A 12,896-nucleotide genomic window follows, 5' to 3' on the forward strand; every position below is an offset into this window, starting at 1 on the left:
TGTTCACTGCCCCTTCTCTCCACTCCAACCACCCTCTATAGAGGGATGAGTAACAAGGCACTGAGTCACACGCAGTGACACCAGCTGTTACCCACTAGACGTTGTCACCTTATGTAGGTTAAGACTAGAACAGAAGTTGTCTTCGACATTCCCTTACTTCCACCCTTGTCCCTCTCCCAGCAAAAAGCTATGCAAGGCTCTAAGAACAAGGAGCAAGGAAGAACTGAGGTGGAAGGACCCAAAATGCAGGAAGGCCAAAGCAGCTAGGAATGGGAGTATAAGGAAACTGAGCAGTGGTGGGGGCCCACCTGAGGGCAGGAAGCAAGGCCTGGGGGTACCTACAGTTTGAAGATGTTCAAGATTGCCATGAGGAGGCCTGGCCCATAGCCTCAGGAGGATGCATAAAAATGGTCTGCACTGAGGTCAGGATGCCTTAGCAGCCGCATCAATAACTGCAAGGGACTGGGCCTTAGCCAGCTGCTCCTACCCAAAAATAACGTGGCCTCCTTCCCTTTTCCCAGGTCCAGAGAGCAAATTAGTACAGGGAAGGGGTAGGGGTGACAGTGGGTGAGACTGCAGCAGCCTGGAAGTCCCTCCAGAGTCCCAGTGGCCTTTTATGCCACAAGTAGGTTTCAGGTACTTAACACTGCAGTATAAAGAGCAACGTCATAAGCTAACCACTAAAAAACCATCACTCTGCTTAGAAGCCTTAACTGACAAGTTAAAACCTAGCAGCAATTACCCTAATTTTTAGCTTGACAATAAACTCTCAACATTCTGTTGCACAGAGACCAGTAAAGAATGGAGGAAGCCCACAGAGCCCTGTCCCTGAACTTCAGACCTTCTCCTTTTGGTTGGTCCCTAGTTGGGAGCCAGGCTCTGGGCTAGCCCCTTGTTCTAAGCCTTACGAAGAAGGCAGAGGAAGGTGTGCCCTCACCTTTGTAAGGGCCATGCCTGGAATACTCAGCTCCCTGGAAATTCATCGATCGGACTCAGGCCTGTGTTATCAGAGCCATACGGAATGAAGAGTTGGGGGGACTGAAAGGACGAACAATTGCAGATTAAGGCCTGGGGAGCCCTGATGTATAATGCCCAAACCCCTTTGGACACTGGACTGGATGTCTACTACAAAAAGGTCCAAAGGCGGGTACAGAGATCAACAAGGTAAGAATGGTGAGCTTAGAAGGCTTCTCTGGTACTTAGTCTCCTCAGGATCACGAAACACCCTTAGAGCAAGGTGCAGAATGTGCTACCGTTACACTGCCATCTGGTGGAAAGACAAGATCTGTCCCCAGGCAGAGAGAGGGAGCCCAGAGGTCTGTCCACTAGGCGGGGAGGTTTGGAGATAATCAAGATAAAGACAGAAGGAGACCACGGGGCATAAAGACCATGGGATTATAAAGCAGATACAGATGGCGTGTGTGCCTTTTGTCTGTTTTTCTTTCTAAAGATCAGATTTTTTAAAAATTAAAATAAAGGAAAGAAAACTCAATGGCATTAAAAATGTTTTATATCCCTAGGACCATTCGTGGTTTTGGCTCAGGAGAAGTTAACATCAGACAGACACACCACTGGACCGAGACCACACATGGGCAGCCGCCGCCACAACCGTGGGACCTACCTTTTGTACAAAGTTTATATATATATATTTATATTTATGTACACAGACACAAGGGTATAAAATACAGTGAGAAGGACTCACGTGTGCCCAGCTGGGCTTCAGCCCACGGTCTCCAGAGGCACATGGAAATGGAGAGAAGCAGCCTCATGGAAGTGGAGAGAAGCAGCCTCCCCTCCACCCTCCCACCCTGGGCCCAAGGAAGGACAACTACACAAAGGAAGATAGAAGATACCAGAAAGGTACCCCACCTTTCACTGAACTCCCGAATGTCCCTAAGACATCCAAAATGGCTGGCAGGAGAGATCATTCTCACACCTCCCAGCAAGATGTTGAGCCCACAGTAGCAGTTCTGGCCCCACGCTAAGGTTTAAGGCAGGCTTCCCAATGCACATGTCTGTGCTATCTTCCAGGGCCCTTGTAGCAGCAAGCCAGCACTTTCAAGGTTCACTCCCTCAAACTCCAAAGTCCTCACAGACCAGAGGTCTTAAAGGTTTTCCGTGACAGATGGTACGGTAAAGGTACAGGCAGGCAAAGAGCGGTTAGTTCCTTCAGTTAATGCTCTATGGCCTTTCCAATGGGGGAGGAATCAAGGAATCAGTAAGAGGTGGTTGGAAAGGGCAAGGAAGATCATCCCAGGAGACGATAAACACAGAGAAACAGATGTTCAATTCAAGTGCAGATTCTATTCTCTTCAACTGGTAGCTTTGCTCACTAGAGTCCATTCCCACTGCGGCTGCGGTGGGCAGGAGCTCTTCTTGGTGTCCTAGGGGGTCCCAGTTCCCCCATCGTCAATGTTCACACCCTCAGGATGGTTTGGTCCACAGAATGGAGAGAAGGGGCCATGGAAGGGTAGACGTGGAGAAGGGAGTGGCAGGACCTAGAGGCACAGGGAGGCAGTGGACTGCGCCACTAATTACCTGTGGCATGGAGAAAATGTAAACGGGAAGCCGGAGGAAAGAAAGTAACTGTGAACACCGAAATGAGCTGGGCCTTGAGACTCACATGGTTTGGCGGGTAAAGAGGCTGGAAAGCTGGAAGCACTGGGAGGCGATTGCCTGGGAGGCGAGGTTCAGGGCCGGACTCAGAGCTGGAACAAAGAGAGACAAGTGAGTTAGCACAGAGCATTCCTGCCTTCCAGGCCCGACTCTTCTCTCCCTTTCCCAAGTCCAAGCCTACCAGTCAAAGCCGCTGGATTCAGGGCCCCCAAAGGAACTGCTCCATTCAGTTGCAAGGCAGCAGCTTGGGCAGCAGCAGCGGTGGTCGGCAGCTGGAGTCCAGAGCCTCAGAGGAAAAGACGAGGTGGGGTTAAGTCCTAACCCTTGATGTAAAATTCAGCGCCATGTTCTTCACTCTGCAGAGAAGCCCTACCTTCTGCCAATTTGGCCATGAGCTGCAAACGTCCACCCGCTGATCCCAGATCCAGCTCCTGGTCTCCATCAGGAAAAGTGATGTCTGTGCCACCATCCAGTCGCTCGGTCACATGGCCAACCCTCATAGGCCGACCAGCAAGCTCAAAGCCATTCAACTGTTCCAGGGCCCGGCGGGCACACTCAGAGTCAGAGAACTACAAGAAACCCAGGCCATTTCAGGTACCTCCTGGCTACAGACATGCTCTCAAAGCCCCACTAATACCCTCTCGTCCTACTGTCCCATGAAAATTGCACGCTCACTGTGGCTCAAACTTTTTTTTCCCAGGGAATGTGACTTAAGATCCCCATGCCCCCAAATGGTTCTCTAAAAAAGACCTTTTCCAGCTGACTCAAGGGCAATCGCTTTTCAATCTTCCAGCTCCACTGAGAACCTAACAGTGCATCACCTGTAGGGAGCCCAGCCTGACAGGCTGTTTCACAAATGGGCGTATCAAATGGAAGTAAGACAGGCCGAGATGCAAGGCTCCTGAGCTTTAATTTCAGCCCTCAGGACTAGTAAGTTTCAGTCCTTAGTCAAGAACCAGGAACGTGGAACTCCAGAGCCCAGCCTCAGGGAGGCGCACACCCTGGTACTGAGAGCGAGACTGCACCCCCACTCCCACCCCGCCCCAGTGCTGCTGACTTTGGCCCAGAGAAGGCCTCTACTCTCTCGTCCCTTCCAGCAGCAGCATTAGCAGCAGCCTGGCATGAAGAGGGCTCCCCGTCTGCCGTTTATGTGTCAAGGGTGTTGACCTAAAAGGCAGCAACAGAAGGGCAAAAAGGCCCCACAGAAGCCTTTCTGCATTTGAGTCACACAGCGAGCTAGAAACGGTACTTGCCACCATGAACACCACAGCTGGCTTTATTTACTCTGGTATTACCTGTCCTAGGGCCTGGCACGTGGTACTGACAGTTCCTAGGCAGGTGGTGTAGGTGGCTTGCTTTTACCACATACTTCTGAGATGAGCAATTCCCACGGTAGAACACAACCTACCTCCCCTCTGCCCTGCAGGCAACTGGGGGGGTGTATGCCGCCTAGATTGAGCCCAGAAAATATCAGCTTCTATCAGACTTTGTGGCTGGCAGCCAGTCCTAGCCTGGAGTCACATGGGGCTGGAAGAACCAGTTATGGGAATTGGAAACAATTTTGTTGGAGTGTCAGGAAAAGGTGAGACTTGCCCACTATTAGGTGGCCTTACTGTTTTCCCTATAGTGGTATTTAAATATAAGGATATTTCTCAATGGGGAAACTGCTTCAAACTGGGTAGGACCAGAGAGAAGTATATACCTTCTTATTCCCACCCCATCATGAAAATATACCAATTCTATAAAGCACATCTATAAAGGCCCGTACCTAACCTCCCTCATGCCCCCAACCTCTTAGCTGCAGCCTGGAATCGTTACTATTACCCAGAGAGCAAGTTGTAGCACCAGGGAAGCTGGGTGACCTCCTGGACACCCCATACCAGTGCCACTGACAGAGTGTAGGAGCAAAGCCATGATCTCAAGCAATGCACTCATCTCAAGGGGCAGAAGGCTAGTCCAAGCTTCAGGCACCAGGGTTTATGGGTCATTTAGACAATTCCTATGGGAGGAGGATGAAGCTAAGCTGCAAAATCAGACAAGTGGACAAACCTAATCTAAAATTAAAAAGTTGAAGACTAGAGACTCACCGTAATAAAACCATAACCTTTAGAGCGGCCTGTATCTGAGTCCTTCATCAGGACAATATTATCAATCTGCAGAATAGAGAAAAATAATCAATAATCTTTTGGCTAAGCCACACCTTTTATCTTTCCTACCCAGACTGTTCTTTTTTTGGCCACGCGCAGCATGTGGCATGTGGGATCTTAGTTTCCCAACCAGGGATCGAACCTGCGCCCCCTGAAGTGGAAGCATGGAGTCTTAACCACTGGACCGCCAGGGAAGTCCCCTACCCAGATTGTTCTAAATACCTCTAACTTTCTAACCAACCCATTACATCTCTCCAAATCATTTTAAAGAGGAGACAAAGCCCATCTCTTTCCCAAACACTTTTTCTGACTCATCTTACTTCATCTGGACCCCATTATTTGATTTCATGGTGCCTAATTTGTCTCCTGAGCAGTATGAATACAGAGATGGAGCCCAACTTCTCCAGCATGGACCCACATGGCCATCATTAAACACGCAGTGGGTTAATCATGGTCAGACAGAACGAGGAGGTACACTCGCCCTCCCCACTTTTTCCGATTCCCTTCAGAGGTTTCCCTCACTTTCTACTCACTTTGCCAAAGGGCTCAAAGATGCCCCGGAGCATGTCCTCGGTAATATTGAAGTGCAGGGAGCCCACGTAGAGGCGCATTGGTCCACCACTGCCCTTCTGCAGGTTGTTGGCCATGGCTGCCAGTCGGTTTTTCTCAGCCTGCGGAAGAAGGAAATGATGGGTCATGCCCCACACCTACCACCATCATCTCCATCTTCTCATGTCCATTTCTCAGGCTGCTCACCTGTGAGGCCTGTACAATGATAGGCACTCCCAGCAGCCGCTGTCCAGTCAGCCCAATGGCCAGCGGCACAGACTGGATCTCACAGAATTCCACGTAGGCAATGCCCTTAGAACGACGTGAGTTCCGATCTGAGATGATACGTACATCTCGAACCTAACCAGGGCAAAAAGGAAATCCTGAGTTGGGCATAAAGGGGGATGGATAGAAGACAGGCTTCTCAGGGACAACTAAGAGGGGGAAGAGGGTTACCTTGCCAATAGCGGAGAAAAAGTCCTCCAGGTCTCGAGGCCGAATGCGGGCAGCTAACTGCATACAGAACACCGTGCGGGCATCCCGCTCCTCAGGACTCAGGTTATCAACTGGCTCCCTAAAGAGTGAGCAAGATCATCGAGACCCTCCCTCCCAGTACTTGGTCATCATTCTTCAGCTACCCTCAAGTACTACACATTCCTGTGGTTTGGCTCAAACCACTTTTTATTCGTAACTCACAATCCCTAAAAGAGTGCTCACTGTCAACTCACCTGACTGGGCTCTTCTCCCGGAAATGAGGACTCTTACTGTGTCCATACCTACGCCTACGGAACAGAGAACAACCAAACTGAAAACCGTGTCACCCACCTTTATCCACACTAGCCCAGTGCTGGGTCTTCCACCGTGAGAAAACCAGATTACAGCACCTCATCGCACATGCGAATTCTGAGTATCACCCCTCCAGTAACTGGGTCTCCTGCCTATCCCAAAACACGACACGAAGGTGATCTTATAAGCAAAAGGTGATACCCAGTGGCAAGCGGTGGACTCCTGTAGCGCACACGATCCTCACGACGTCGGTCTCGACTTCGCGACTCACTACTATGTCGACGATCCCAGCTACGGCTGCGGTGACGACGCTGCCGATCTCGACTCCGGCTCCGACTGCTTCTCCGCCTATGACGGTCTCGACTACGACTGTGGACGGCAATGACTATTAAGCTCCTTAAAGAACAAACCAACCTTTCTGGCCTTTAATGTATAGTTTTCCGTCGTATCTTTCCATTTATAATTCTCAAAACCCAAGCGGCCCCAGAATGACTGACCTGCGTTTTCTATCCCTGCTTTTACTATGGCTCCGACTCCTCTTCTTCCTGTGAAAGACAGCATAAACTCTTACTACTGAGGTTTCGTCACCTCTCCCAACGATAAGAAATGACACTAAAGCAAGGGTGAAACAGAAAGCAGTGAAAGACCAAAGCCTAGAAGTCAATATGGCAGAAGTTCACAGCAATGGCATGACATCAGTTTACACAGAGCCCTGAATGCTGTCAGGCATCTGAAATGGCCATTTTCCCCCACAAAACCAAGCAAAAGCTCATGTTTCCAAATTAGAGATCCTCTTGCTATTTTACTCAAGTGACATACTACACTGACGCTAGGACTGGTCCACAAGTCTATCCACAAGTCTCCACTGGCGAGCGAAGACTAGGATCGTTAACCCAGGTCACCATCATTCCCATGACCCAGTGGAGCCGCTGCTAAAAGTCAGAAGTCTTACCAGCAACCCCCTCCCTGCTCTGGCTGTTTCTGTAACGGACACAGCTGCTTCCCTTCCTCAAGCTGCCAACCCACCTTCCTCGGGCCACACTCACCTGCCTGCCTCCCCACGGGCGCTGCTCCCCCTGGTGCCGCTGCCACTGCTGCCGGCATGGCTGGTGCTGTTGGTGGTGTCACTGGGGCTCTCCTCTTCAACCTCGTTAGTCTGCTGCTCATCCTGAGGGTTCGCCAGGGAAATGACACAGGGTACCAGGTGGCAGGCACACAGATTCCATCGGGCAAAGAGAGAAGTGGACAAGGAAGACAGCTCGTGAAATCAAAGCTCTCAATCATCTACACAGTTTCTAAGCACCTGGACCTCCTAACAAAAAGAATAAGAGAAGAAGGAAGGAAACTACCCAAAAAGAAGAAACGAGATTTTGAAGTCAAACCTTTAGCTGCACCAACATCTGTTCCACTAACATCCATTTCCCTGGAGAGTGAGAAATGAGAGTTATGTCTGAGATACACTGACCTTCTACTGTGTCACTGAGAGCTGTGAGCAAAGCACTGGTTCCTAACGCAACTTCATGTCCCCCCCACCCCCAGTTTTTGGGGACCTTTCTGTAAGCATGGCCCTTGAGTATCGGCCTCCAGCAGAGCTTACTAAAAGATTATGCCTTGAGCTTCCCTGGTGGCACGGTGGTTGAGAGTCCGCCTGCCGATGCAGGGGACACGGGTTCGTGCCCCGGTCCGGGAGGACCCCACATGCCACGGAGCGGCTGGGCCCGTGAGCCGTGGCCACTGGGCCCGCGCGTCCAGAGCCTGTGCTCCGCAACAGGAGAGGCCACAACAGTGAGAGGCCCGCGTACCGCAAAAAAGAAGAGAGAAAAAAAAAAGAGTATGCCTTTTATGAAAGCCACTGCACATAATAAACAAACAGGGAAAGAAGATTCACAAAACGTTGAAACTGATGATCCACAACTGCTTTTCCTTACCAGCCCAATTCCAAGAGTGAGATGGGGAATCTTACCTCCTCTTTTTTATAGGGAGCCTCCAGCATGGCCTCAATCACTATATCAAAGTCATCAGATGCCATTGTAGCAGATCTGAGGAGAGGACATCAATACATAAGAACCTCATTTATATCTTTCCTCCCCTTCCAGCACCCCATATTCCCTCCCCCTCCAAGAAACAGACTTCAGATATACAGTTCTGTTTCTTGAACTCCAAAGGTACCTTACCCGCTGTTGCTTACCCTAAGTTTATTTTTGCACCTTACAGATCTTAACTAGTTCTGCTTTGTGGCTTAGAAAAGGTCAGGGGTCTAGAAGAAAACTGAATATCTAGGTAGAGACAAAATACAATATAGACCCTGTCCTGTGAAGAGAAGATGTTGGTACTCAAAATTACTATTTACTTTACAACAGACACTTGGCCTCCATCCTACTGTTCAAAATTCTGAATAAATAATTGGTTTAAACTTAAATCGGCACAAATTTCCAATAAAAAGGTAAGAACGCATGACTAAAAATTAGGAGCAAGAGAAAGTAATACCAGAATAATGCAGATTTGTCCTAAGCTTTTCCCCATACCACCGCCCAACACAAATAATGAGGGGATTCATCATTAAGCATTTTCTGTACAATACCAACCAGAGTTTGGGTAACTCAGAAAGACCATGATTAAGACAGGCTTAACCAGTCCCACTTTGAAGCCTTTCTGTCTAGGAAGGTACAGTAGGACTTCTCGCCTACCCCAAGCTTTCACATCTAGCAATGGTCTTTCCCAAGTCTGTCCACCACAGGTCTATCAAATAAAAAAACCCAGAAGACACCAAACAAAATCAGTAGGATAAATTATTCAGAAATTACTGGTCTGAAATTATCAATATACATAACATGGATGAATCTCAAAATAATTATGCTGAGTGGAAGGAACAGGTTAAAAAAAGCATACATACTGTATGATTTCATTTACATAAAATTCTAGAAAATGCAAACTAACCTGTAGTGACAGAAAGCAGACCAGTGGTTACCTAGGGATAAGAATAGGTGGGAAGGGGCTAGGATGAAAGGATTATAAAAGGGCATTTTGGAATTTGGGGGGTGATGGTTTCATGGGTGTTAACACATATCAAAACACATCAAACTGTACACTTTAAAGTGTACGGTTTTATTTTATGTCAATTATATCTTAATAAAGCTGAAAAAAAACCTAATCTAAATACTTTCTATACAAGGAGGTTAATCATAATTAGACTTTCCATATCCTCAAGAGCTTTGTCCTCTTTAAAGTAGCTAATGCATCATCCAATCATGCTGTCTTGGTTGCCCTCAGAGTCCATAGCCTATTTTGATGATTTAATAAGAATAATCATTATATCAATATCTATCATTTATAGTATCTAATATTGCTAGGCACTATGCTAAACATGTCACAGAGATAAGATTCTTGGAAAGAGCCAACCAATAAAACTTACTTGGAGACAAATTTAAGGCTTAAAATGGAAACCAAACCAAAATCAAATAGGTGTGTCTAAAAACCAGTGAACTCAATCTCTTATACCAACACCTTACATTTATTTAACAATCAATGGTAACATATGCTACAAGCAAATATTGGATCTAATGCACAAATGAGGGACTTCCCTGGTGGTCCAGTGGGTAAGACTCCGTGCTCCCAATGCAGGGGGTCCGGGTTTGATCCCGGGTCAGGGAACTAGATCCCACATGCATGCTGCAAGTAAAAAGTCCATATGCTGCAACTAAAGATCCCACGTGCCTGAACTAAGACCCGGCACAGCAGATAGGAAGGGAGGGAGGGAGGAAGGGAGGAAGGAAAGAAGGACGGAAGATTTAAAAAATGCACAGATGAAAAAACTGAGGTTCTGTGAACTGCCCAAAGTCACAAAGCTCAAATGGAGGAGCTGACCCTTGATCATAAGTCTTCCGACTCTTAAGTCTAATATTCTAACAGGTTACTGCTCTCTCATGTGGTTTATAACTTAAACCCTAAAGGAAATATAAAAAAGAAAAGTACACAGCTTACCAAGGTGTCTATTTTTAAATATATACTGACCTGAAGAATTAATGTTCTGATAGGTATATCAAAAGAATCAGTCCCATTAGTCACACCTATTGTGTGGCTTACAGATATTCAGCGTGTAACAGTATATGCTACAAAATATTAGAAACCAGGCTGATTTTAATATATGCTATCTGATTTTAATATATGCCAGCATATATCTTAACATATGCTACTGTGGGAAAAAATGGTTCTAAAAGTAAGTTTTTGATCTACAAGCTCTGTTCCTTTCATTCATTTTGGCTGCCAAATCTATACAAATTTTCTAAGTGTCATAACGCTTCTCTTTTTTACAGTCTGCCTTTAACTCTCCAAATGAAATGCTTCAAGAACTGCTCTTTGTTGAGTGCTAGTACAGCATAGGGATAACTTAATACCAAAAAAAACTTTCATGTAAGTTGACAAATGAACCCCTTCCTATGGAATAAAGTTTTCAGACTTCAGAAACAAATGAGTGCATCTATTTAAGCATAGACATATACAACACCTGCACACTTTGAAACTTGCAATCTTGCTGGGTTTAGTCTTTCTAGATGTCCTAAAAACAGAATGTCCCAAACACTATGTGCTTTCACGTTGGGAGTTTTCAAACTCTTTGAGTCCTAACTTATGGGTCAAAGTCCACTCAATCCCATACGTTAAAATATTATAGTGCTTTCTTCCAACCCTGCTTCAAAAACTACGTTAGAGGCCCATAATCACAGCACTACGTGGACCTTGTCGTAGCACAGACAAGACCCAAGCCAGCACCTAGGCCCCACTGCCGCGGGAGCAAAGGAGAGTGAAGAACCACTGTCAGCCCCGATCAGGCAGAATTCACCAAACGCTGGAGTCCCAGGGGTGATGGTAGCGCCATCTCCTGGGTCCGGTAACTGAGCTGGGCACAAACATCTCCAAACTGAAGACAGCTTAATTAAGAACAAAAACAATTGAGAAAGATAAAAACATTCCCCATGTTGCGAAACAAGCCAAGGCCACGCTTCAAAAAATGGTCCTACAAGTTACCGACTGGCAGCATCTCTGCGAGGGCCAGTGTCCCGATTCTAAACCCTCGTATGTGGCCCCACTATGCTCCTCTAACGCCACAGGACGTGTGGGCACAGTGGCCAACATACTGAACATGAGTCTTTAAGAGGCTGAAGATTGAGGAAGAAGCCTCAATTCCCTCATCTCTCTCCGAGTGGTGGCACTAGGGGCTGAAAACGGATCCCACATGTCCTCTCAGACCGTGGTGGGTCGATGCTCCCTCCACAGTGTGGGACACCCTAAATGTCAGGGCTGCGGGGACCTGGAAAGAGATCAGTCATTGGGACCCTTGAAACAGCATCTTCATCGCTAAAGGATGTAGCCACGAGGGTGCCGATGGACTACAGTTAGGTAGCGAACACCTCCAGATCAAAGTAAACAAAAAATTTTTTTAATTTTAAAAGTTTGCCCCATTCTGCTCTTCACGCCATTTTCTGCCTGTGACGTCAGGGGGAGGCGCCGTGCGGCAACGTCACGCATAGGTGACGTTTCGGGGGGGACCCGGTTTCAGGGTTTCTTACCAGTTCCGGGTCCCCGCAGGGGGGGGTCCCGGTTCCCTTCGTTCCTTTGGGTGTGTCGGGGGACGCGAAGCGAGGCACGGCTCCCTTTCAGAGACTCAGCAGTAAGAGCCCCACTACAACCGGAGCTGCTCCTCTTCCCGCAAAATGGCGGCAGCTCCGCTGTCTTCCAGAACCTTCTCCAATCTGCGCAGGCGCCGAAACATTCAGGTGGCGGAATTAATCTCACGGGTCTCGCGGCAACACTCCAAAGTACGGATTTTCATTGGCTAAAATTTGAGCATGGGTGGAGCCAAGCTCAAAGGTCTCTTAGCAACCAGCAAGTTCCCATTGATTGGCTAATCTTTCCGAGACTCAGGGAAAGCAGAAGCGTCCTTGGGTAGCCGCCTATCGCTCTCTCATTGGTTAAATGACTTGCGGAAGGCGGGGCAACCGGGCAGAGCACCGGAGAAAAGGACCCTCCGGCTCGCTCCCGGCTCTCACGTAGACTAGGCTAACACCGCGTAGGAGCCTATTGACGTCCTTGGCCGTCCCCACTCAGATTTGCCGAGGAGCTTACGTCAGGCTTCTCTGGGACAGCTTTCTGGAGAGCAACTGCATTTGCTTCCCGTGGGGAGGGATGCTGGGCTGCCCATCCCCCTTCTGTCATACAACCCTCCCAACCGCTGCCTCGTTTCCTCAGCGCTTGGGTCTCACGAGACTGTCACAGATTTGTCTTCTTCCGCATTCTGCCTGGTCCTACAGCTCACATACCTTCAGTTCAAATCAGTGCCCCACACACCTCCCACCGCAAGGGTAAACTTGAGGCAGTTTCTCAGGTGACTCTGGGTACAGCAGTACTCAGCCCTCTAACCAGAGATGATGTCCACCCTCACGTTGCAACGTCTTCCAGAACCCCCCGAGCCTTCAGCTGCCTAATACAGCTGCCAGAAAGATGGCTGGTTATAACATGGAGAGGGCCATGGAGTCACAGGAACCGTGTTGAGTCCTGATTTGAATACTAACTTTTTATCACTGTACCAATTCAAATTCCTCTTCTGTAAAATGTAGAATTGGACTAGATTATCTCTTAGGACTTCAAACTCTAATCCTGTGATTTTATTCAAACAAAATAAGTGGCTTCTTGCTGGCAAAGCCTGGATGACTTCCAGTTTCTCTCCCAAGAGGTAACAGAGGAGCTGGCAGTACAGCGGCTCAGGAAGGTGGAAGGGAAGCTGGCTTCACTCACTACCCTATC

At 48.0% G+C, this 12,896-nt stretch overlaps 1 protein-coding gene across 2 annotated transcripts; it reads right to left on the reverse strand.

The window, feature by feature from the left end:
- Positions 1-1,492: 1,492 nt before the first annotated feature.
- Positions 1,493-11,858, reverse strand: RBM23 (RNA binding motif protein 23). 2 transcript variants are annotated; one of them, XM_082616733.1, is made up of 14 exons: positions 11,663-11,858; positions 8,062-8,137; positions 7,145-7,266; positions 6,596-6,643; positions 6,300-6,467; positions 6,041-6,094; positions 5,769-5,886; positions 5,520-5,672; positions 5,297-5,434; positions 4,704-4,769; positions 2,990-3,185; positions 2,798-2,902; positions 2,624-2,708; positions 1,493-2,538 (listed from the first exon to the last, which is right to left on the reverse strand). In XM_082616733.1, exons 2-14 carry the CDS (start codon positions 8,125-8,127, stop codon positions 2,535-2,537), a joined length of 1,323 nt encoding a protein of 440 aa, XP_082472859.1. In that variant the 5' UTR covers positions 8,128-8,137; positions 11,663-11,858; the 3' UTR covers positions 1,493-2,534. The 2 variants fall into 2 exon arrangements, with proteins under 2 accessions (XP_082472859.1, XP_082472858.1); XM_082616732.1 differs by having other exon boundaries at positions 1,493-2,708.
- Between the last annotated feature and the right edge of the window lie 1,038 nt (positions 11,859-12,896).

Source organism: Mesoplodon mirus (assembly GCF_964341445.2).
Source record: "Mesoplodon mirus genome assembly, chromosome: 4".
Classification (NCBI taxonomy): Eukaryota; Metazoa; Chordata; class Mammalia; order Artiodactyla; family Ziphiidae; genus Mesoplodon; species Mesoplodon mirus.

What these genes read in the sequence shown, in the direction of transcription:
- RBM23 (XM_082616733.1), bottom strand. Translation starts at nt 8,127, where the DNA reads ATGGCATCTGATGACTTTGATATAGTGATTGAGGCCATGCTGGAGGCT. An exon ending in AGCAGGGATAGAAAACGCAG is followed by an intron (nt 6,468 to 6,595) that starts GTCAGTCATTCT and finishes TGCCGTCCACAG; the next exon opens with TCGTAGTCGAGACCGTCATA. An exon ending in TCATTGTACAGGCCTCACAG is followed by an intron (nt 5,435 to 5,519) that starts GTGAGCAGCCTG and finishes CTTCTTCCGCAG; the next exon opens with GCTGAGAAAAACCGACTGGC.